At 40.7% G+C, this 24,307-nt stretch overlaps 1 protein-coding gene across 2 annotated transcripts in view; it reads right to left on the bottom strand.

The window, feature by feature from the left end:
* Nucleotides 1–23,255, bottom strand: part of TMEM171 (transmembrane protein 171) — a 29,593-nt gene extending 6,338 nt beyond the window's left edge. The window contains exons 1-3 of one of the 2 annotated variants that reach the window (XM_020998477.2): nt 22,729–23,255; nt 17,060–17,776; nt 6,657–6,801 (exon numbers count right to left, since the gene is read on the bottom strand). In XM_020998477.2, the coding sequence (XP_020854136.1) occupies nt 6,657–6,801; nt 17,060–17,776; nt 22,729–22,738 (872 nt within the window). In that variant the 5' untranslated portion in view covers nt 22,739–23,255. The remainder of the gene's footprint in view (nt 1–6,656; nt 6,802–17,059; nt 17,777–22,728) is intronic. The other variant, XM_020998476.2, reaches the window with a different exon arrangement.
* Nucleotides 23,256–24,307: the final 1,052 nt, after the last annotated feature.

The following is a 24,307-nucleotide window of genomic DNA, read 5'->3' as shown; positions in this document are numbered from 1 at the left end:
TCCATTGCACCACTAGCTGCCCCAAAACCAAACTTTCCACTTCCCAGTTTCCTTTTTCTGCTACTAATCCCACTATTCTCCCAGTTACTGATCTTCCTTTATCTGACCTAATCCTTTAGGTAAGGAAGGAAGAAAACAAGCATTTACTAAATGCCAAGCACTGTTGCTGAGCACTTAACAAATGTTATGTTTTTTGATCTAGGGCCTAGCTCAAGTCCAACTTTCTGCAAGAGGCTCTATAATTATGATTATACATCTTTTGACTTCTAGGACTGGTCCAATTTCAATAATAGGAAATGTTCTTTAACAAAATTTTTCCAAAGAAATAGCCTTTCTCAGACTACGTTGTCTCCATTTTTTCTACTCAAAAATAAGGTCACCATATTGATGTAGGGCACATTGTCTGTACCACCCATTTAAGACTTAATCACATTCTATCCTGTATGGTTATGTTATGGCTTCTTGTGCTCTGCATCTTTCTACTTAAACTCAGTGTGTAAATTCCCGGAGGGCAATGACCTTATCTTTTAATTCTTTTATATCCCCATTAGTGCCTAGTACAGTACCAAGAACATGGTTTACTTATATCTACCAGTTTAATGAATTAATACTAAATTGGATGAAGGATTCTTTACTTTCATCCCTTCAGTCTCAACATTTTTTAGTAACCTTTGACTTTCTCCTTGCTTTCATCCTTCATTTCCAATCAGTTGTTAAGTCCTGCTGATTTTATCTCATCTTTGTCCTTTTCTCCTATTCCCTCATGACCGCCACCCTTATTGAAGCCTTCATCACATCTCATCCAGGCTCTTGTTTATCTTTTCTCCAATCCATCCTCCACCCAAGCCTGCCCAGGGTACTCCTCTACTAAAAACAAAAATGAAATTACAGCAACAGAAAAACAATGTCAGTGGTTCCCTCTAGGATAGAACATAAACTCTTTCATGTGGCATTTAAAGTCCTCCACAATCTGACTCCAACCTACCATTACAGCCTGGTTTCACTGTATTTCCAATAAAGCCTTCTGTGTGGCAGCCAAACCAGACTCCTGATTGATCTTACCCTGTCTTCTCCCACCTTTATGCATTCCTGCAGGCTGTTTCCCAAACCTCACAAGAAGAACGGCCTCCATCCCACTTAGCTCTGCCTGCTGAACTCTATCTCTTCCTTCAAGGCCCAGCAAGTACCACCTACTCCATGAAGCTTTTCTCATATCGTTAGCTAAAAATGCTTTCTCCCTCTGCATACGTATTTTCTGAGAACATTTTGTCTTAATTTATCCTTTCCTCCTTTCACAATCTACCTTGCATTATGCCTTGCATTTGTGCATAGTAGACTGCATATCCACTATTAGATTGCAAGCTTCTTGAGGGTGTTATGTTTTGAAGGAGTACATTAGGGAGGCTGGGGTCCCTTGGTGCTGTATGTTGCTTCATAGACTCATACTCAGTCAGGCTTCCCTTTAACTTCCCTCACACAGTAGGTAGCAGCTGAGACAAGATCAGCTCCTCTGACCGTGTGATTATATTGGTACTTTTGTTGGACTATTTAGGAAGATCAGAAAGTAAGAAAGGAAACATGATAGCTTGGTGGCATAGAGAAATCGTGAATATAACCCTTGACTCAAAGGGCTAATTGTATGGGACTCACTCCTCACTGGTGGAGATAGATTACTCAATGTGCCTCAATGAGGAGTAGGCAGTCCATAAGGGCTAAAGAGAGAAGAGATAAGGGCTCTTCTGGCTTCTAGATTCAAGAGAGATGTGTTATTTTAACCTCTCTACATGTCCCCAAGGTGAGACAAAGACTCTGGAAAGAATAAAACCTGTAAAGGAGTTGGCAGTCTCCATCATGTCCCTGTTCCCAGTGTGCTTGCTATGCTAGAGACTTCAGGGAATTTCATTTTGGTCAGATCTGGGATTCTCCCTTTCTTGGTTGAGCTGTTATCTTGATCCCAAAGGAAGAGCTCATCCACCGTATGCATGGTCTGGTATAAATTCTCCTTTGTGTACCTTCTCTGATTTCTGTTTGCTACCCTGTTCGGGTAGATGGGCCTGTTTGCTATTTGTTATGTATTTTCATTGTGGAACTGGCACCTGGAGGGAAGGGAGTCAAGCCTTAGATACACAGCTTGGGGCCTTCCTTGTCTATTAAGAGATAGTGATCAGGAGCTTAGCTTGAACCTAAAAAATTGCTTTTCCTCGTGGTTTTTCTTTCATGTCTGACTCTCCATGACCCCATTTGGGGTTTTCTTGGCAGAGATACTGGAGTGGTTTGCCATTTCCTTCTCCAACTCATTTTATAGATGAAGAAACTGAGGCAAAGAGGGTGAAGTGACTTGCTCAGGGTCACAGAGCTAGTTAGTGTTTGAGGCCAGATTTGAACCCAAGAAGATGAGTCTTTCAGACTCCAAGCCCAGCACTCTATCCACTGAGCCATCTAGCTGCCCCAAATGCTTCCCCTGGGTTAACAATATTTAAGGAAGCAGATAGATGTAATTCTAACCCAGCACTACCACCTCTCTCTGAGAAGAACAGAACGGCCACCCTCTGGCCCCAACTTCCTGCTTTCTCTCCTGGCAGGGATCAGTCTCCCTTGAAAAGGGTAAGAGAAGACACTAGATATATCTATTCTGGCCCCACTGTGAGCCGTAGAACCATCTGGACACACATAACTTATATGACCCAAGCAATAAAACAGCACCCACACCACCCCCATACAGAGACAGAGTGGTGAGAATGTGCTAGCATTACGGAAAGAATGAATGGAATGTGTACCAGGAGACCAGGTGAAGCTGATGGGCATTGGCGCCAGTACCTTTGGTCTTGGGTCTCTTCCCCATATGACATCATTGGGTGTTCCCTGTTGTTTGTTTCAGTTTGGAGCAACAAGAACAAAGGATTAAGCGTTAGAAGAGCCCTTGGAGATAGTCGAATCCAACCTCCTTTCTTCAATGAGGAAACTAAGGCTGAGAGATACTGATTAACTTGTGCTAGATCACATAGGCTGTAAGTGGAAGAGCTAGAATTCAAATTCAAGTCCTCTGACTGCAAATCCAGCCCTCTTTCCACCACAGTCAGAGGATCAGGTAGCTCCCAAGTCAGAGGGGTGTATACAGAGCAGGCTCAGTGTACCCATGCTTCTAGGTACGCCTATGTTCTGAACTCACACACAGTGTTTACTAGAATCAGAGGGATTGGGGCAGCTAGATGGCACAGTGGATAGAGCTCCAGGCTTGGAGTCAGAAGGACCTGAGTTCAAATTCAGTCGTACACACATGACACTTACTAGCTGTATGACCCTGGGCAAGTCATTTAACCCCGACTGTCTCACCAAAAAGAAAAAAAAATCAGAGGAATTACTAACAATCACAAACTGTGGTGGTCCAGTCCAGAGCTGCCTCTGAATTGCACCAGCTAAGTTTATTCCAGCTAGGTGGTGCAGTGGATAGAGTGCCAGGCCTGGAGTCAGGAAGACTCCTCTTCCTGAGTTCAAATCCAGCCTCAGACACTTCCTAGCTGTGACCCTGGGCAAGTTACTTCACCCCGTTTGCCTCAGTTTCTTCATCTGTAAAATGAACTGGAGAAGGAAATGGCAAACCACTGCAGTACCTTTGTCAAGAAAACCCCATACAGGGTCACAAAGAGTCAGACACAACTGAAAAATGACTGACCAATAAAAAAGCTTATTCCTAATTTCTTCTCCCTAGAGAAGTCATCAGGCAAATATAACAGGGCAGAACTATAACATTCTTTCCACATTCGTACTCCCAGTACTAAACACTGTATCCCGCACAGAGTAGTTAGTCAATAAACACTTATAAAATTAGACTGTTTGAAGAAAGGAGTATTAAGTGTTTCACAACACAGTTTGTTAAGACAAATCTGCATTTCATGGATCAATCCAAGAATAGCGATGAAGACCAGACCTGTGAATTCATAGATATAAGGAACTCCCAGGTGAGGAAAGCCCCTCTTGCAGTGCACATATGAGCCTTTGCTACAATCTGTACTGTTGGAGAGGTAGGCCACGTGTGGCCTGAGGCTGTGTTTGATACCTCTTGCCCAGAGCACTGAGAAGTTAAGTCATGAGCATGAGGTTATACAACCAGTATATGTCAGAACCTAGACTTGAAATCTTCCTAAAGTCAAGGTCATCTTTTTAACAATTATGCCACACTGTTCCTCAGTCCAAGAAGAGTATAATGGAAACAATTCTGGATTTGTCATCAAGGGTGTGGGTGACTTTGAGGCCTTTTCTCCACAAGACCCTGGGCAAGTCATTTAACTTGAGATTAAATCTATGAGAAGAGGGCATTGGACTAGATGATCTCTAAAGTTCCTTTCAGCTCTAAATCCTAGGATTCTGTGATCCTAACTAAGAAGGTTTTGAGAAGGCAAAGCAATGATGGGGGCTTTGGAAAGGGAGAGTGGTGAGTTGGTAGACTATAGCTACTCTGAAGAAGTCCCCAGGAAGAGTGGAGACTAAAGACCACCTTGAGCAGTGTGGAAAGGGATGAATGAGACTGAAAAAGAACCAGTTTGTTTTAACCTTATTTTATTCTTGGAAAAGTGACTTCTATAACACAAAGTCACTAAAACTAAGAAGCAATGAAAACAAACAAATCTATTCAGAGAGAGCTGAGAGTCTGGTCAGGTGGTATCACAATAACTTTTTAAAAATAGCTAATACTGTCCAGGATTATAATGATGGACACTTAGACAACCGACAAGTTAGAACAAGTACCAGCTCATTAGTGATTTAATTTGAGGCACTTCGGTTCACAGGTGAACATGCCCAACCAAATACAGTTAATGTTCACCTTTCAAAGCCTTATCCAATCCCATTCCTCCCCTCCGAAAAAAAAAAATATCCTCTTGCAATGCACATATGAGCCTTCTCTGCAATTTTTTTTTTCAAGGAAAAACTACTACCAAGTGAAATCAAGGCCCACAGATAAGGCAAAAGAATTTCACCAAATAAAACTCCTTGTGAAAGGGTCCAGCCAGGCTCCCACTTCCTTTTTTCAGCCAGCTAAGACAAGGCTCACCACTAACATGCAGCTGCTAGAGCTACAAAGAATTTTTCATATTGGAGACCCACATAAACCTGCATGGCTCGCTGAGCAGCTGAACCACGACTCTGAGTCCATCCATGCAGTGACCCTTCTCCTTTGTCAGGCTAGGCCCATGAGGGGCCGGCTGAGTGACCAGCAGTGATGCAGGCTGAACTGACCAGGTGCTTTAAGCACGAGCCAGTTTCTGCTCCTATTTCCTTTGCTGATGGAAGCCTAATGGAATCAGGAAATTGGGTTAGTGCAGAGACCACTGGTCTAGGCTGGATGTGTGTGGTCTCTACTCCTAACTTTGCTACTCTTCCTTTTGTTCTGTGACCACATTCAAGTTAGGCAAGTTTCTCTGTCTCTGTTTCCCATAAGTGATATTGTACCTGATTCACAGGAATGAGGACCGAGCTAGCAACACTTATAAAACACTGGATTTCCCAAGTAAAAGCAATATTGCACAAGTAAGAGTAATGTTTTAGTTTTAGAGGGGGAGACGTAGGATGGCAAATCTTTCTAAATTCAAGCTATAGCAGAAGAAGAGGCAGCTAGGTGGTACAGCATCGGCCCTGGAGTCAGGAAGACCTAAATTCAAACCCAGTCTTAGACACTTACTAGCTGTCTGACCCTGGTCAAGGCACTTAACCCCAACTGCCTCAAAAAAAAAAAGAGTTAAAAAACAAATATATAGCATAAGAAGAAAATTAATCAGTTCTATACCTAAATTTTTGTAAGGGGTATCTCAAAAGTCTTAATGCAATTTTAAGCTATTAAAGCTATATACATATATATACAGATGTGTATATATGTATATATACATGTATGTATAAAATATTTACAGATATTATGCATTGCACACATGTTATCTATACACATATTATAATGTTATATTCATCACATATATTACAAATATAAGTTATATATACATATGTGTATATATTTCCCAATTACATTTTAGTTTGGCTCAGGTCCTCAGCCACATGTTTGACAGATATGGTTAAGCTATATCCTAATGCTGTCATAGACCTAAGCCAGATTAAAATGTAATTGGGAAATATTTAACAAAATAAATTTTAAAAAATATAATACCACATAATGTTAATTTCCTAAGTTAATATACAGCCAACAAGGATCTATTTTTTATTTGAGTCTGACATCACTGGCTTAAGTTCTTTAAAAAGCAATGCCTTTTGTTGTTATTCAATCACATCCAACTCTCCATGACCCCATTTGGGGTTTTCTTGGCAAAGATACTGGAGTGGTTTGCCATCTCCTTCTCCAGCTCATTTTACAGATGAGGAAACTGAGGCAAACAGGGTTAAGTGACTTGCCCAGGGTCACACAACTAACAAGTGTCTGAGGTCAAATTTGAACTCAGGGAGATGAATCTGACTTCAGCCCTGAACTCTGTTCACCTGTGCCACCCACCTGCCCTGTAATACCTTAAAACTTCCCTAAGACTTTTGGGATACCCCATATAATCGGTAAGAATAAAAATACAGTAAAGTGAATTAAATAACCTTAAATTATCCTGCAGGCTACGGAATTGTAAGTTAAGCATTTCATTCCCAGAAATTAAAGTGGAAAGTCTTACCTATAATTAAAAATACTGTAATACGATGGTGGGTTCTCACTCAGAGGCAAACTGTTCGATGCTGAGTCCTGTGTTGTCACTGTAGATGTTGAAACATTCAAAAAATAAGGTGGAGGTGGGGGTGGAAAGATTATCACAGCATCACCTGAGGAAACAAGTGCATAATTAACAGCAAGAAGGCAAAATGAATGGCTTCCTAAGAATGCCCACCCATGTAAGGCAAAATGAAAAATCCAGGTAATGATAATAAATAACATTTATGTAATGTCCGACACACGTTATTTCATCTGATCTTCACAACAACTCAGTGGAGGAGTTATCATTGGGATTATTATCTCCACTTTTTTAAAAAAAAACAAAAGAACAGAGATTCAGAGACTTCACTGAAGTTGCACGACTATGTCAAGGGGAAAGTTATCCCAACTTTTCTGTTTCAAGTCCACCACATTTTCCATTACACAAGTGTGTCTTTTGGGATAAAAAGCATAGACAAGTCAGCAGAGTCCAACCTCAAATTCAGTCATGCAGTGCTCTCTGAAGTTCACTTGTACATGTGTCTTTTCTCCCTGAAGTCTCTTCTGATTTTTTTTCCACTTAAAAAAATTCTAAACTTGGGGCAGCTAGGCGGCACAGTAGATAAAGCACTGGCCCTGGAGGACCTGAGTTCAAATCTATCTCAGCCCAAACACTTGACACTTACTAGCTGTGTGACCCTGGGTAAGTCACTTAACCCCAATTGCCCCCCAAAAAAATTCTGAACTTAACAAACATAAAATAAAAAGTGCATTTCCAATATATGCTATTGATCCAAAGGACAGGAATTGTACATAAAATTGAATCTATTATGTAGAGTTCTACTCTTTTTAAGAAAGTATATAACAAACCCATTGGGTAACTTCCAAAGCTGCTCTTCTTGTCTATAATTCACTCCTTCTGGCCTTCCCTCAGTTATCTTACAATTTTTAAAAAATCCATCCCCTTTCCCCCAACCTTTCTTCCTCACTCCATCCCAAATTAAAAGAAAAGAAAAATTCTTGTAACAAATACTTATATTCCAAAAAAAAAAATACCACGTTAGCCACGTCTAAATATAAATGTCTCATTCTGCATCACCTCTCTGTAAGGAGGTAGAATACCATGCTTCATCATCAGTACTCTGTAGTCATGGAGAGTCACTACATGGACCAGAGTTGGTTTTGTTTACATTATTGTTGTTATGGCATAAATTATTCTCCTGGTTCTGCCCACTCCACTTTGCATCAGTTCATATAAGTCTTCCCGGGTTTCTCTGAAATAATCTTTTTCACAATTTCTTATGGTACAAAAATATTCTGTTAAATCTATATCCCATAATTTATTCAACCATTCCCCAATTAGACACCCTACTGGTTCCAGTTCTTTCAAAAGAGGCTCTCTATGTTTTTGTACATGTAGATCTTTTTCCTTCTTTCTTTTTTCTCTTAGAGGTATAGGAAATGTAGTGATATCACCAGGTTAGGGGATGGACAGTTTAGTCTCTGAGAGCATAATTCCAAACTGCTTTCCAGAATAGCTGGGCTAATTCACAGCTCTGCCAAGTGTAATTAATGTGCCTATTTTCCCAAAGTCCCTCCAACAATTGTCATTTTCCACTTTTGTCCTCTCTATCAATCACATGGATGTGAGGTTGAACCTCAGAGTTGCTATAATTTCTATTTCTCTAGTTATTTGAAGCATATTTTCATATGGATGTGAATTGCTTGGATTTCTTCCTTTGAAGACTGCCTTTCATATGCTTTGACCATTTATCAGTTTATAACACATAACTTGATCAGGTCACTGAAATTCTACTCTCTGCATCGTTGTCACAGAGATAGATGTATCAGAGCTGAAAAATACACATTGTTGAAATGAAGACTCTAAGACTTAGTTGCCTAGTTAGATTTTCATTTTTTTTTTAAGATTTCGGTCAGCCAAATGTACCAATACCTGTATGTATGTATATATGTGTGTGTGTACATGTATATGTATAAATACACATATATTCATATGACTTTATATACCTATGACTATATCAATATTACCATATTGAGCATAGTGAATGAAGCTGCTTGGGAGCAGAAGCTTTTTTTTTTTTTGGCTTTGTGTTTCCAATGTCTAGCACAACACATAGAAGCACGTTACAGGTTTTTAATAAATGTTTACTATTCAACTGAATTGAATATAAAGTATTTTTAAAAAAATTCCTGAACAATCCAATGTTACCTGCAACAATATTTTTTCCTCTAAGTTATTCCCATCCATGTACCTTGAGCTAATTCATATGCAACTCATTTGTTGCTTAGAAAGAAGATTTGTTTTCCCACACTGTCAATCCACCTTACCCATTGCCTTTTAGAAGTGAGATAATGGATCTCCTTGGAGCCAAGTAACATGCCTTTCACCTCTTTCTATTCCTTAACCATAGTCCACAGTAAGCTAAATTCAGTTCAACTAATGTGTCTTAAACATTTTCTATATACAAGACTGTGCTATATATTGGAGCTGTTTCGGGTACTGGAGACATTGTATACATGATGATGATAACAATGACAATGACAATGATGATATTCCCCATCTAGCAAAACTCCTGAGCATCTTCTCATTATCTGTTTATTCACTCTATTGATCCAACTGATCTCCTTGATAAGGCTGTTTGGAGAAATATAATCCTGGGACCATCTAGGGGTTAGAGTGCCAAGCCTAGAGTTGGGAAGAATAATCTGCTTGAGTTTGAATATGGCCTCAGATACAAGCTGTGTGACCCTGGGCAAGTCACTTAACCCTATTTGCCTTAGTTTCTTCATCTGTATAATGAGCTGGAGAAGGAAATGGCAAACCCTTCCAGTGCCTCTGCCAAGAAAATCTTAAAGAGGGTCACAACTGAAATGACTGAACAATAATCCTGGGACCAGCATTTGGAACTCAGTGAACAGTGATTTTGGTACATTCATAAAAGCAGGACAAAATAACATATGCTTCACCTGCCTCTCCAGTCTTGCTGAGAAAGTTTCTGGAGACAATGTGCATAGCCCTAGACTAACGACCAAAGACATGATCGAAGTCAAAATGAAGATTACCAGCCCAAGTGAAATAGTAGACTGAGTTCAGGCTGATGTAAAGCAGTGCAAAAGCATAGATTTAATCAAAGCTGAGGGCTGATTGGCTAACCAGATATGGCCATGGGTCTGATTCACAAAAGAGCTGAAAATAGCTATGGGAACTGTGGGCTAAAAGAAGCTAAGGCTCATCCTTTTGGGGGAAGAGGCTACACAGAAATTTCACTTCAGAGGAAGACCAGGAGATGGAAGGGATGAAGATCAGCAAAGGTCCAAAGGGAGCAGCACAGCAGAAGACCAGCAGACAGCAGCAGCGGAGACAAGCTCAACAGAAAAAAAAAATGCACATGAGCAGAGGGGCAGAAGACGGCAGTGTATCAAGGGAAGCAAAAAATGGCAGTGTTGGGGATGGGAATAGAAATCCAGCTGGGATATAGATTTTTTTTTTTAGTGAGGCAATGGGCTTAAGTGACTTGCCCCGGGTCACAGAGCTGGTAAGTGTCAAGTATCTGAGGTCAGATTTGATGCTGACTCCAAGGCTGAGAGTTCTCTCCACCCCACCACCTAGCTGCCCCTGGGATACAGACTTTGAAGCAAGATTTTTTCCTGACCGTGTGTTCCCTCTCCTTCCAATCTATAGTCTAATATAACTCCATTTGTATGAGGATGGGGTGGGATTTTCCTTTTCTTTTATGTTGCTATGTTGTTTAATTAAATGTCTTATGCTTTGAACAAAAGTGTCCTCTGCTTGGTCTGGTAAGAGAAAACAACAGTGGGGGCTCTTGAACTATGATTTGGAATAGTTAAAGACTCAAAGCATTACTTGATCCTGGCATTACTTTCAAGGGGTCAAATTTGGGAGGAACCTACGCTATCCTTGTTTTCTAAAATCCCAAAGAGAAACCACAATTTCAAACCAGAGAAAGTCAGCATTCAGGAGTAACTAACTAACCAATCCAGTTTTATCCAGAACAGTGAAAAATAAATGTGGGTATATTTTGGCAATTAGAAATGAGCTGTTTATATTTTTATATATATGCATGTATGTATGTGTGTATACGCATGTATACACATATGTATATACACATACATATGTGTGTACATGTGCGTGTCTATGCATAAACATATGTGTATATACATATGTATATATGTATGCATGTGTATACATACTCATGTGTGTGTGTGTGTGATTGTATATGTGTGTATACATATACATGCACATATATACACTCAAATATATCTGTGACTTATTGATATAAATGTCTCTTCCAGCAAGGCAGATCTCACCCCATCCACATGTGCCCATCCTGTTCAACTCTTGGCTATGAGTTCTTCCTTAAGTTCACACAGGATGTCCACTCTACTTTCTGGAGATATTGCTTACTTCCTCCTGAGATCATGAGGATACCTGTGGAGTACTTGGCCTTTCCCCCTGTCATCCTTCACCCTTCCCATGTGACCAGTCCATCTTCTGTTTTGATCAAACATTTTCCCAATTATGTCATTTATTCCAATTCTTTAAGGTCCCTCGTTACACTGCAATCTGCTTGTGTTCACCACAAATCTCTCCATTGTTGTCTCTGTGATACTCATTTTTAATTCTTCTGAAGCTATGAGGTTCCGTGACTACAGCCATAATGCAGCATCTCAAGAATATTGGTATTACATAAATAGATCTTTATTCCTTGGAAAAAATGGAACCATTTAAGAAGCTTTTCCCAAGGGCAAGCTAGTGTGGTTCGGTTTTTTAATCCTAGGCCCAATTTTTTTTATCCATTTGTACCATTTGTCCAAGATATATATACTCCATTGTTCATGAGTGTGTGTGTGTTTGTGTGTGTGTATGTACTATATATACTATGTGCTATACTATATGTACTCATATACTGTATTAAATATGCTACATATATACTCATATATTATGTACTAATATTATACTAATCCTAAAAGGAGTTGGTGAAGGGAATGGCAAACCACTCCAGTATCTTTGCCAAGAAAACCCTAAATGGGTCAAACATGACTGAAAAACAATTGAACACATACATATGTATTCATAAACAATTGAGTAAAATAAAAATGTGGAGCCAGAAGGACCAGTAATGACCATATCTCCAAACAATCTCCCCATGTTACAGATGAAGAAACTATAGACTGGATAGGGGAAGTGACTTATCCAAGGTGATATAGCTAATTGTAGCAAAGCTTCCAAGGTCAATGCTCCTCTTTGTTAGCCATTTTGCCTTTTAAAATTGAAACAGAAATGAGCCTCTTTATTAGGATGGCAGACATAGTTGAAAGAGCAATGGATGTGTCAGAGGACTTGGGTTTGAATTCAAACTCCATTCATTAATACCTGTGTAATCTGGGGTAAGTCAATTAACTTTTCTAGACTTTAGTTTCTTCATGTGTAAAAGGCAGGGGTTAAGCTACATAATAGTTAGAATTGTTTCCAGTTCTAAATCCCATGAGACAAGAAATCAGAGAATACTCTTTGTTACAGCAACTCTGCGACAAGAATCAGGTCTGCTAATCTCTTATTTCAAATGAGCCTATCCGCCTGGTTTGATGCGAAGGACCCACAACTTTACCTCTTTTGGTGTTGATCAGTAGTTTTTCATTTGTGTCCCACTCCTTTTCTTGGCAAAGATACTGAGTGGTTTGCCATTTCCTTCTCCAGCTCATTAAACAGATGAGGAAGCTGAGGCAAATAGGGTTCAGTGATATGCCCAGGGTCACACAGCTAGTAAGGGTCTGAGGCCAGATTTGAACTCAGGAAGATGTATCTTCCTGACTCCAGGCCCTGTGTTCTATCCACTATCATACCACCTAGCAGCCTTTATCGTTAGTGAATCCAAATAGCCTACTCTTGTGACCTTTCCAACCAAACAGAAGGATATCTAGCCGAGTCCATTGTCATGATACAACCACCCACAATTCCTAGCCTGAATGTAGAGAGGATGGAGTACATGCATGAAGGAATGTGCATAGAAAAAGGTGTTCTTTCATGCAGTCATACCCAAATAAATCAACAGAAGGCATCAACTGGGATCACCCTATTGAATATTTATAAATACTGAGTGTCCTACCCCTTCTCAATGTCAACCCCACCCCTGCAAGAAGTCTAGTTAATGAATTGACTCTGCAGTAATTAAATTAACCAACCAAAGAAAAAAATACAAGTGGTCTCCTGCCCCTGGGTATTTATCTCTGTCAATGTCAAACAAGAAGAACTCTATCGATCATCTTTCCAATCATTCTTTATCCTTTTCAATTAGGGAGTGGACTTCTGGAGTTGTTTGCCCTTTATAATCACCTTTGGCTAATTTTTCACAAGCTGAAGCTAAATATAGTTTACCAACTAAATATAGATGACCGAAGTAGCTAATGATCCTGAAAAGGTGCAAGATGTGTAGCTCATGTTTTCCTTTGTTTGGCTTTAAGCCCCAAGAGACAAATGACTGCTCCTGATTTATGGAGCTCTGGAATCTACGGAAAGTACGATTAAATGGGCCAAGTCAGTTCCAGTCATATGCTGCAGAGCTTTAGCTATTTAGTAGAATAGAGTGCTAACTTTAAGACATAAGGCCAGGATTTGAATCCTGCCTCTGACATATACAGGCTGCATAGTCAAGAGCAATTACTTAAACCTCTTGCAGCATCAGTTCCTCATTGGTAAAGTGGGGATTATAGTATTAACAACAATAATAGTAATAATAGCAGCTAGCGTCTATATAGGGCTTACTACATCCCAGAGCCTGTGATAAGAGCTTTACAATTATCATACACGATTTCGTTAGATCCTCACAATAGCCCTGGGAGGTAGTTGCTATGATTATTTCCATTTTTACAGATGAGGAAACTGAGGCAGAGTTAAGTGACTTGCCCAGGATCATATAGCTAGTAAGTGTCTAAGTCAGGTTTTGAACTTAGGTCTAGACTCCAGGCCTGGCACTCTATTCAACAATCCTTATGGATTTGTTACAAGGAAAGCACTTTATGAATATAAAAGTGCTATAGAAAAGGGAGTTATTATTAGCCCTTATTATCTTATTAAAAGGGCATTTTAATGATAATAATCAGTCAAAATCCAAAGCACTTTAAGGCTTACAAAATGCTTTTCTCACAATGAATTGGAAACTGAGACAAAAAGGGGTTAAGTGACTAGCTCTGGGTCAGACATGCAGTAAATGTCACAGCTGGGTTTTATCCTTTTGAACAACTGTTTGCCTGAGCCCAGAGCTCTTCAGTCTAATCCCTGTCACCTGTCTGGTTGACTACTGTTTGTACTGCCAATTGATTAGACTGAGAATCCCATGAAATAAATTCCCACAAAGTGAAAAAAATATTCTGGGCACCCTGGTTTTGGAAGGACATCAAGGGGCTAGAGGGTGACCAGAATGGCAAGAAGACGGGACACATTATCTCCAAGTTCTTGAAGAGCTGATGCACAAAAGAGGGGTGGCCCTGAGAGCAGAGAAGTAGGAGTGGTGGTTAGGAGCTCAGATGCTCATAAATTTAAAGCTGGAAGAGATTTAACCCCCTTATTTTACACTTGGGGAAACTTTTAAGAGTTTTGAAGGATTAAGTGATTTGCACGTCGTCACACAGCTAGCAAGCACCTGAGGCAAGGTTTGCACACTGGTAACTGCCTCTCAAATTGCAGGGGTAGATTTTGTCTGGGTGTAGAACTGTTCAAGGAGTAGCTAGGTAGCCCGGCAGACAGAACCCTGGGCCTGGAGTCAGGAAGACTCATCTTCCTGAGGTCAAATCTGGACTCAGAAACTTACTAGCTGTGTGACCCTGGGCAAGTCACTTAACCCTGTTTGCCTCAGTTTCCTCATCTGTTTAATGAGCTGGAGAAAGAAATGGCAAACCACTCCAGTATCTTTGCCACGAGGGGTCTTGTTGCTTTGCTAAAAGTTTGCTGTAAATCTTAGGGGAAAATCACTGAACTCTGGACCCTCAGAGGTACTTCAAATACGCAATCCTTTGATGGCCCTGTGATCTCACTGATGTGGGCACTCCCTCCAATGGTGCAAATCCCAGCCCATCAGCACTTTCTCACCCACTACTACCCTTGTCTACCCTCTCCTGCAAAGATCAAGCTGAGGAATTTCCTCTACATTTCTTAAGCTTGTGCTGCGACCAGTGGTTCAGGTGAGGCCATATATCTGTCATTCCCTGGCTCCTGATTCATGACTGGCTGACCTCTTTTCCAGCCATACTTCTGGTGCCCTCCTTATGCTGTTTCCCTTCCCCAATTCTTTCTTGGTTTTATACATATATAGATATGTGTGTGGTGTGTGTGTGTGTGTGTGTGTGTGTGTGTGTGTATATATAATATAAACATTGGTTTTATACATATAATATAAATAATATATTGTAGCCTATTCATGGCTACAATGCCCCTTTCTGTTGCTCTTTTGGGTGAGAGCTAGGTGACACAGTACATAGAGTGCTGGGCCTGGAGTCAGGAAGACCTGAGTTTAAATTCAGTCTCAGACCCTTACAAGCTGTGTGACCCTGGGCAAGGTACTTTACCTCTATCTGCCTCACTTTCCTAATATGTAAAATGAGAATAATAACAGTGCCTGTCTTACAGGGTTATTGTAAGGAATAGATGATATTTGAGCCTTACCACACTTTGTACAGTGCCTGACATATATATATATATATATATATATATATATATATATATACATATATATATATATGTATATACATATATATGTATACATATATATATACATATATATGTATACATATATATACATATATATGTATATATATATGTATATATAATACATATATATATATATACATATATATATATACATATATATATACATATATATATATATATATATATATATAGTAGGTGCTTAATAAATGCTTGTTCCCTTCCCTTCCCTCCTTTAATTCTTCTGAAACAAGGATTCCATGACTCATAGTCATATGGCATCCTTCAAAGAATAGATGGGCCTTTAGTTCAAGGAGAAGCTAGGGGTCATCCAAAGCACTGAACATTTTCCCAAAGGCAATCTAGCTCACCCTTTGTGTTCAATAACGTGCCCACCTCATTTTCTAATCACAGTGTCTATTCAAAATATACATACAGATAGAACAATTCTATGGCTTATCTATTCAATGTCATATCATGGTCTAGACTAGTAATTCTCAAACTTTTTTATCTCAGTACTCCTTTATACTCCTAAAAATTATTGAGGACCTTGGAGAGTTGGGGGGGGGGCTTATACCTATCAATATTTAACTGTATTAAAAATTAGAATATTTTAGAATTATGAAAATTATTATTTGACCTCATGGGCTGCCAGGGTTCCTCAGACAACACTTTGAGAATTGATTGTCTAGACGCAGGGGTGGGGAAGTTTGGATTCAGTCAAGGGGCCACACTTGAGGACCTAGAGGGCCACATGTGGCCTCAAGGCTGCAGGTTCCACAGCCCTGGTAGAGTAACAGTAGTCATGATTCATCCAGTTGGATTTTCCTGTATGCATAGAGGGTTGTATGATGAAGGCTTGGAAAACAAAAAAACCTTCAAATCTTATTACTACAACCCTCCCAGGAAGAAGACTCAGAAAACATCAACAACTACCAACCTATATCCAATTTTCTCATTGCTTAGAAAAATTTTTTTGGAATAACCTGCACATACATTGAGGATATTGTTGACTAAGGTAGAATAAAGGAATAAATAGTCTCTTGCAAATAATATTCCATACTGTACCATATCTTTACCATCACATAATTGAGAATATAAAATTTCATTGTTCTTATTGTTGGTTTATTATTCAAAAAAGTATTATTTGTCAACTGTTTAGAAAAAAACCTAAAGCTTTTCCTCCAACAAGATGTCTCCCCTAACTACATAAGATTCCTTAAAAGATTTAATGGAAATAATTTGTTGAGTGACCCTCTGATCGCTAATATCAGATGAGGCATAAAATGGAAATGTACACCCTACTCCCAAAGGAGTCATGGGGGAAAGCTGGTGCAGAATCCAAATATCAGGATTCCCTACAGATGTTGAGGTCCAACAGACGTTTATGTTCGTGGAGGAGATTTCACTGTTTGCATCAAGCTCTAGAGCATTGCAGACCCTACTGAGTGAGATCCATAATCCTCATAGGTAAAATAAAATAATACAGTGCTATTGTAAATATATATAAAATGATGCCTAAGGAATTTTTACCATTTATCCATTCAGGTTTGGAAACCATAAACCATAGCCCAAAGCATCCAATCTAAACCCGTAATATAACAGCCTCTACTGGCAATATCAGCACTTTGATATGATTTACCCACCTACAGTGACTTGTACAGGCTCATTGTTCTGCGACCACCTTTCTTCATTTTCTGAGGAGTCTTGGCTAGAACTCAAGTTGTGTCTTTTCTTAAGGTGTGCCATCACAAAGAAACATAATCCAATGAGCACTATCAAAGGCCCCATTATCTGGAGAGACAGAAACCCACATGCCTGTGGCTCGGCACTGGAAGTGTCTGTGTCGTTAAATGGTGTCTGAGGCCATCCTGAGTTACATCCAGGGACCCAAATGCCCAGCACACTAATCAGCAACCCGCTGGTTAAAAACAAGAATCCAAAGATGAGGAACTGGGCAAACTGACGACTTTCTCCACAGATGAAGTAGCTGTCCGGGTCAATCTGGTTGCCTTGCAGTTGCCTCTCTCTGAGCTGAAGTTTTACCCTGGAGCGGGCCAATATGATCGCTCCGAGGCCAATCACAGTGAATGAAGGCCCCACAATTTTCAGGACTGCACTGCAGTCAGTCATGGTTTCATACTGGCAGGTTTGGAAACCAAGGATGGAAAGCAAGATTCCTGCACATAGTAAGCCGATTCCAAACACAAACAGGAAAAAAATGATTTTGCTGATACACCTTCCATTCACATCCCCACCATGTTCAGGAGCAGTAGCTGGGGACATTGCAGAAGTATCTGGTCTCATGAGGGGAAAGGGAATTCTGCCGATGAAATCCTGAATGCCGCCAGCCCTCAGGAGCTCTGAAAATAAATAACAGAATTTAAGAAGTGCGTGTGTCTGTCCAAACACTATGTCCTTCCTCGTGTACTTTTCCCTCTTGTCAGAACATCTCCAGTCCTTTCAGAATGGAAACCCTTCCTCTTTTTTAGTTTGGGACTTCACACAAGTGAACAACATCTGAAGGAATTTTAGAACAATGATTTGGCATGTGAGTCAGAAGGCCCAACACTCAGAAATTCCCGAGTGGGAGATTCTATGGAGATATGCAAAAAAAAAAAAGAGGAAGTGGAATTTCAGTAGTAAGGAACAGAGGCTTTCTTGATATCTTTCTTTCTTTCTTTCCTTCCTTCTTCCTTCCAAAAGCTGGGTGCAATTTTTCACACCAGAAGATCAGAGATTTAGAACTAGAAGAGACTTTGGGGATCATTAGGTCCAGCCCCTTTGTTTTTCAATTGAGGAAACTGACCCTTGGAGAGGCCCAAGGTTACCCAGGCCATAAGTTGGAGAGAGAGGTTCTGAAGTGATGTCCTCAGAAGGAATATGGTACAGTGGAAAGAGCTCTGAGCCTTAACTTTGGTGCCCATCACCTGTATGACCTTGGGCAAATCATTTCACCTCCATAGGACTTTGTTTCCTCATGTGTAAAATGAAAGAGTTGAACTAGGTTTGTGAGGACACTCCCAACTCTGTTGTTGTTCAGTTGTGTCCAACTCTTCATGACGCTATTTGGGGTTTTCTTGGCAGAGATACTGGAGTGATTCGCCATTTCCTTCTCCAATTCATTTTACAGATGAGGAAACTGAAGCAAATGAGGTTAAGTGACTTACCCAGGGTCACACAGCTAGTAAGTATCTGAGTCCAGATTTCAACTCAGTAAGATGAGTTTTCCTGACTCCAGGCCCAGCACTCTATGCACTGCGTCACCTTAACTGCCCTAGTTAGGTGATTTCTCTGATTCCTAATCCAAGGCTCTTTCCGTTGGTTCCTGGTTTACAAGCTCATTCCCTGTATATAAACCTTCATAGAGATACACAGAATTTTCTCAATCTACAAATGTCACATTTCTTTATTACAATCACAAGTCAAGTGTATAAATTTACCTATATTACTCCTTTCCATCATATATGTTTATATTGAAGGTATGACTACACTCATTGCTGCCTCAGCAAGTTTAAGTGAATTCCTGCAATAGGCAAGAGGTTAGACTAGACTGGGGTATCAGACTTCTGGCCAGCAAAACTCCCAAGTACATACAGCTTGAACCAGATTGAAATGTAATTGGGAAATGTCTAATAAACTAAATAAAAGCACAATACAATACAATACAGATAAGGTTAATCTGAGGTTTTTCTAAGTCAATATGGAGGGCCATATCTATTTCAGTCAGACTAGAAGATCTTTAAAATCACTTTCATTTCTTAGGTCCCTTGGTCAACTTATCCAAATAGTTGGGTTGCCTTTTTTTTGGGTAGTTATTGAATTTTATTCAGTAACAATCAGTGCTCCTTAAATTCAAATTGAATTTTAAAAAAATTTTTTTGAATTGAATTGAAACCAGCCAGAATGGTGGTCCTGATCCAGCTCTATGGGCATGGCCTGAAATGACATATTTGTCATCTTGGACCCAGATAGCTTCTCTATTTGTGGAAACAGCCACCAGTTTTCTGGCATGAGCATGGAAAGTCAAGGGCAGCAGGTAGGTGAATCAGAACCAGTTTGGTTTAGATGGAATGGAGCCTCTGCACTCACATTTTTGAGCCAAGATGGCCATATTTCAGCAAAAAGTAACTGAGATTCATTTTAAAATGAACAACTGATAGCAGAAACCACAACTTACAGGTACTACTTAGTACAACAAGACCATGAGTAAGAGAAAAATATGCAAGAGAAATCTACTAGGATAAAATGCTGCTCTCCAAAGCCACCCAAACCAACATCTTTATTAATGTAGAGGATAGGTATTTTTGTGATAATAATTGTTAGCACTTATATTGTCCTCTTAAAATTTGAAAAAGCACTTTACATGTTATCTCATTTGATTTTGGCTGTTTTTGTAATAATCATAATAATAGCTAATACTAGCTAGCATTTATATAGCTCTCTTAAGGTTTGCAAAGCATTTGTTATCACATATGTAAATTGTTAGTGGCAGCTATATGATACAATAGATAGATCACTGGACCTAGAGTCATGAAGACCTGAGTTCAAATCAGGCACCAAGTAGCTGTGTCACTTTGGACAAGTCATTTAGCTGTTGTCTCCCTCAGTTTCCCCATCTGTAAAATGGGGATAATAATAGCACCTCCCTCCCAGGGTTGTTGTGAGGAGTAGATGAGATAATATTTGCAAGGCTTTATAAATCTTAAACAGCTACATAAATACCTATTACTATTCCTATTACTCTTCTCCAGCTTTTTTTTAAAGCTGCTTTTAGATTGCAAGCTTATTTATAGATAATTTTATTACTGGGCAATTCTTAAAAGAGACCGCTTCCTGATGATTCTCATTCTTTGTCATAAAACATATAATATCCAAATGGATTCCAACTTTCTGACATTGTAAGTTGTTGTTTCAAGTTTCCTCAAAGAAGGCAAGATGTTTTCTAAAGCTTTGACCCACTCAGGGTCTGGGACATTATGAGGTAATTAAAGAAGTAGGCATTAAAAACCCAAGTCAGACTGACACTGAAATTGTAGTAGTGTAAATTAATGGAAGGTTAGTTTGGGAAAGGAAAACAAATGGGACATTGCATATTGGACAGTACTTTTCCAGGAGGAAACAGAGATGATACCAGCTAGGAAGGATGATAGCAGAGGGTATTGGAAAGCACCCTGGATTTAATGATGGAAGTCTATTTTGTGCTAAACTGAGCCATTATTTATTACTTCTCTGACCTTAAGAATATCAGTGAGTCTCATTCGTAACAATAAAAATTCATGAGTAAGGGGTAACTAGGTGGCAGTGGATAGAGCACCTGCCCTGCAGTCAGGAGGACCTGAGTTCAAATCTGGCCTGAGACCAAACATTTGACATTTGCTAGCTGTATGACCCTGGGCAAGTGACTTAACCCTAATTGCCTAAAAAAACAAAACAAAACAAAAACCTAATGAGTTTCCCCATCTGTACTAATAAAAACTCACATTCATTTATATAGCATTTAATAGTCTGTATAGTGCTTTCAAAGAGAGAAGAACAGTGGCCTGGGAGTCGAGGTATCTAGGTTCTAGTCCAGATTCTTCAATTGATTACTTGTATGACCTAAGACAAGTGATTTTCCTTCCCTGGGCCTCAGTTTCCTCATCTGTAAAATAGGGATGGTACAAGATAACCTGTAAAGTCCCTTCCAATTCTAAGTGTCTAGAATTCTAAAAATAGTTATTCAGAATATAAAAAATAAAGAAATTCTGATCTCAAAGGATGAAAGAGAAAGTTCTGACCCATACTAGATGGTCATGCAATTTAATTGAGTTACTTATGTTTAAAAAGACTGACCATTTTCTCAATTCTTTCAGAACTACACAGAGAATAATATCCAAAACTTTTTGTTTGGTGTTTATGGAAAAAACTGGGGGGGGGGCAAATCCTCCACTAAAAATTTTTAAGAAATATTTATTTTATTTTGCATACTCCTGACTTGGATCATCACTGAAATCTTGGAAAGGAAGAAATAGGGGCAGAGAAGGGAGGGAGGGAGAAGCAGACAAAGAGACAAAGACAGACAGAGAGGGGCACATACTGAGAAACAGACTGAGGCAGGGAGATAGGGAAGGAAAAAGAAGGGGAAGAGAAGAGAAATCTCACAGTAGGCTCTATGATTTCTTTCTCCTTGACATAGCAACTGGCTTTCCTGCTACTTCCCCCACTAAGTTCCCTTTTAGCTGGCTTCCCTAGCTTCCTTCGAGTCCAAACCAAAGTCTCTCCATCTACCGGCAACCTCTTTCAATTCCTCTTAATCCCCAGGGCCTTTCCTCGGATGATCATTTCCTATTTATCCTGGATGTAGCCTGTTTGCACATAGCTGTTTGCAGGTTATGTTCCCCATTTTTGTCTCTTGCCTTTAGTGCTTAGCATAGCGTGCGCCCCGTGGTGGAGGCTTAATAAATATTGACTGATTGAAGCAGCAGCCATACAATTTCTTATTTTGGTAACCTTCGCTTTTACACTGATGGGACTTGAGAGCAGAATAGAAAAATGAATTCCTCGAGGACCGAAAGCTAATCTCTTTCCCGTACCTCCCTCTCCAACTATTACCTAAAAGCATCTCCTGGTCAACATCTAGCCCAGGCTAAAAGGTGTGAGATGAAGATTGCAAAATCTTATCAATCAGTTAATAAGCATTTATTAAGCACCTTCTAAGTGTCCGTCACTGTGCTAAACGCTTTACCAACATTCTCGCCATTGATCGTCACAATAACCTGGTGGGATAGATGCTATTACTATCCCCAAACTGAGTGACTTGCCTAGAGTCATACAGCTAATAAATGCCTGTGTGTGAATGTAAACTGAGATCTTGTTGACCCCAGACTCAGCTCTCTAACCATTTTGGCACCTGTCTCACACATACCAAAAAAAAAAAAAAAATGTGAGACGATCCCTGCCTGCCCTCAAGGAACTTAAACTTCCACATTCAAAGATAAGTAAATACAGAGTATATATAGACAATAAACACACAGTGATTGGTCAGGGGCCACTAACATCAGAGAGGAATCTGGAAAGGGACTCTGGTCCGTGAGATGCGATCATTTACCCTGCAGGAAATTGATTTATAGCTTTACAGCCCTCGTGACTGGCGTCTTCAGTTGGCCAGCACCCACAACAGCTCAGAGCCACTTTTTATTCCAAAACTTTGCAGCAGTAAGACAAATTAAAGGTGAGCGAGTGAATCCTGGCTGGCTCAGCCGAGTTCGGGCTCAGGAGAAAGGGGGTCCCGACACTCCCCGGATAGGCTTGCCTGGCTGAGTGAGTCCCTTACCTGAGCACATAGCCTGGGGCCGGACTGCTCCACCCCGGGTGCTCAGAAGACTGAGCGCTCCTGAGGTTGCAGCCCAGCGAGCAACTGGAGAGCCGGAGGATTTCTTTTAGCACTGCAAAAGTCTTCAGCTTCTTCTTCCTCGCTCCTCGGTCCAGCACTTCCCTTTCGGACAGGGCACAGCGACGCAATGTGTTTATATATGCGCAGTCTTCTTGCCCGCCCCTTTAGCACCCCCCTCTTCCTCGCCTGTGCCAATGCATCTAAAGCACAGCACACCTGGGCAGGCTGGAGAGAGAAATAGCAAGAGGAGGGTAACTGAAGCTTTTATTTTGAGGGAGAAGGAGGAGGAGGTTTGGAAGGCTGCAGCAGACAGGTGCAAGGAGAGAGCTCGAGCTAGCCACCGCCGCGTGGTGCCCGGGAGCAAACAGGTCTCCGAAGAGCCCTCGTCCCTTCCTCGGACAAGCTGGTCCAAAGGACCCGGGAGACTAAGAAAGGAGCAGGAGGAAGAGGACAATGGTGCTCCTGATATATATAATCCAGAACCCTTCGGAGGGTCATTTCTAAGGCAGGGCTCAGAACCCCGCCCAGTGACCTTGAATGGCCTGGAGGCGGGGGCAGACCGTAAGAGCCGCAGCACAGCCCCATACCCAAGCGGCCTTCAGTGGCCTCTATCGGATTCCTGCAGCTCCAGTGGGTTCTGAAGATCCTCTTCTCCCCTCCCCTAGGTCTCCCCCAGCTCCCACCACCCCCACCCCTCCACTCCCCATAGTCATCTGGTGGGGCTTGAATTGGGGAGGGGGAGGGGAATTTCTCTGAGCCAGTCTGAGACCAGATTCCTCAAATCCAGGGTTCGCCCTGAGGCTCTGAATGTGAGCTTCTTCCCGAGCCATGCTCTGCCTTTACTTCCTAGATTTCACCGGCGCTCATTCTCCCCTTCGCGAGGCTGATTTGGAGATGTGCCCGCCGCGGTTTTCTCCTCAGGCTTTTACTCCTATGGCTTTAGGAACAGGTTGTCATCGTTGCCGCCCACCCCTTTTGGTTCCTCAGTCCTCCCAAACTGGTTTGGGGTTCACCTAAGAACACCAGGTGAGGGCAGTGGAGCAGGCTTCTTTCCTGGTGGTAGCATACATTTGCAGAAGAAAATGTATATTTGGGGACTGGAAAGTGGACAATGGAGAGTGACACCCTCCGCCTCCAACCTCCCCTCCTCCTACCTCCCCTCCTCCCCTTATCCTGCAAATCAACTAGCAACAAATTTGGGATTAAAGCATAGAGATCATGACTCCTGGCTCTGGGCCCTCTGTTCTAGCCAGCAGGCTAGATTAAACTCCCCCTTCCTTAGAAATGGAGTTTTTATTAACATTTATGGAAAGGTTTCGTGCCCTATTTATTTAGGATTAAATTCCTTAACAGGAAGGCCCTCATTAGGTTTTGTGATACTTCAATCTACCCCCTAGAGTGTTTCACCTTCTTTCTTCGTTTCAATTGTTGGAACACCCTGTTTAATACATATGCTGTTGTTTGGCCAAGAATTAAACTGTAATTCTTCTCCTGAGACATACGTTGTACTTGAACTAGA

Source organism: Phascolarctos cinereus, unplaced genomic scaffold, assembly GCF_003287225.1.
Source record: "Phascolarctos cinereus isolate Bilbo 61053 unplaced genomic scaffold, phaCin_HiC Scaffold_4;HRSCAF=312, whole genome shotgun sequence".
NCBI lineage: Eukaryota > Metazoa > Chordata > Mammalia > Diprotodontia > Phascolarctidae > Phascolarctos > Phascolarctos cinereus.
This window is presented reverse-complemented; position numbering and strand designations above follow the sequence as displayed.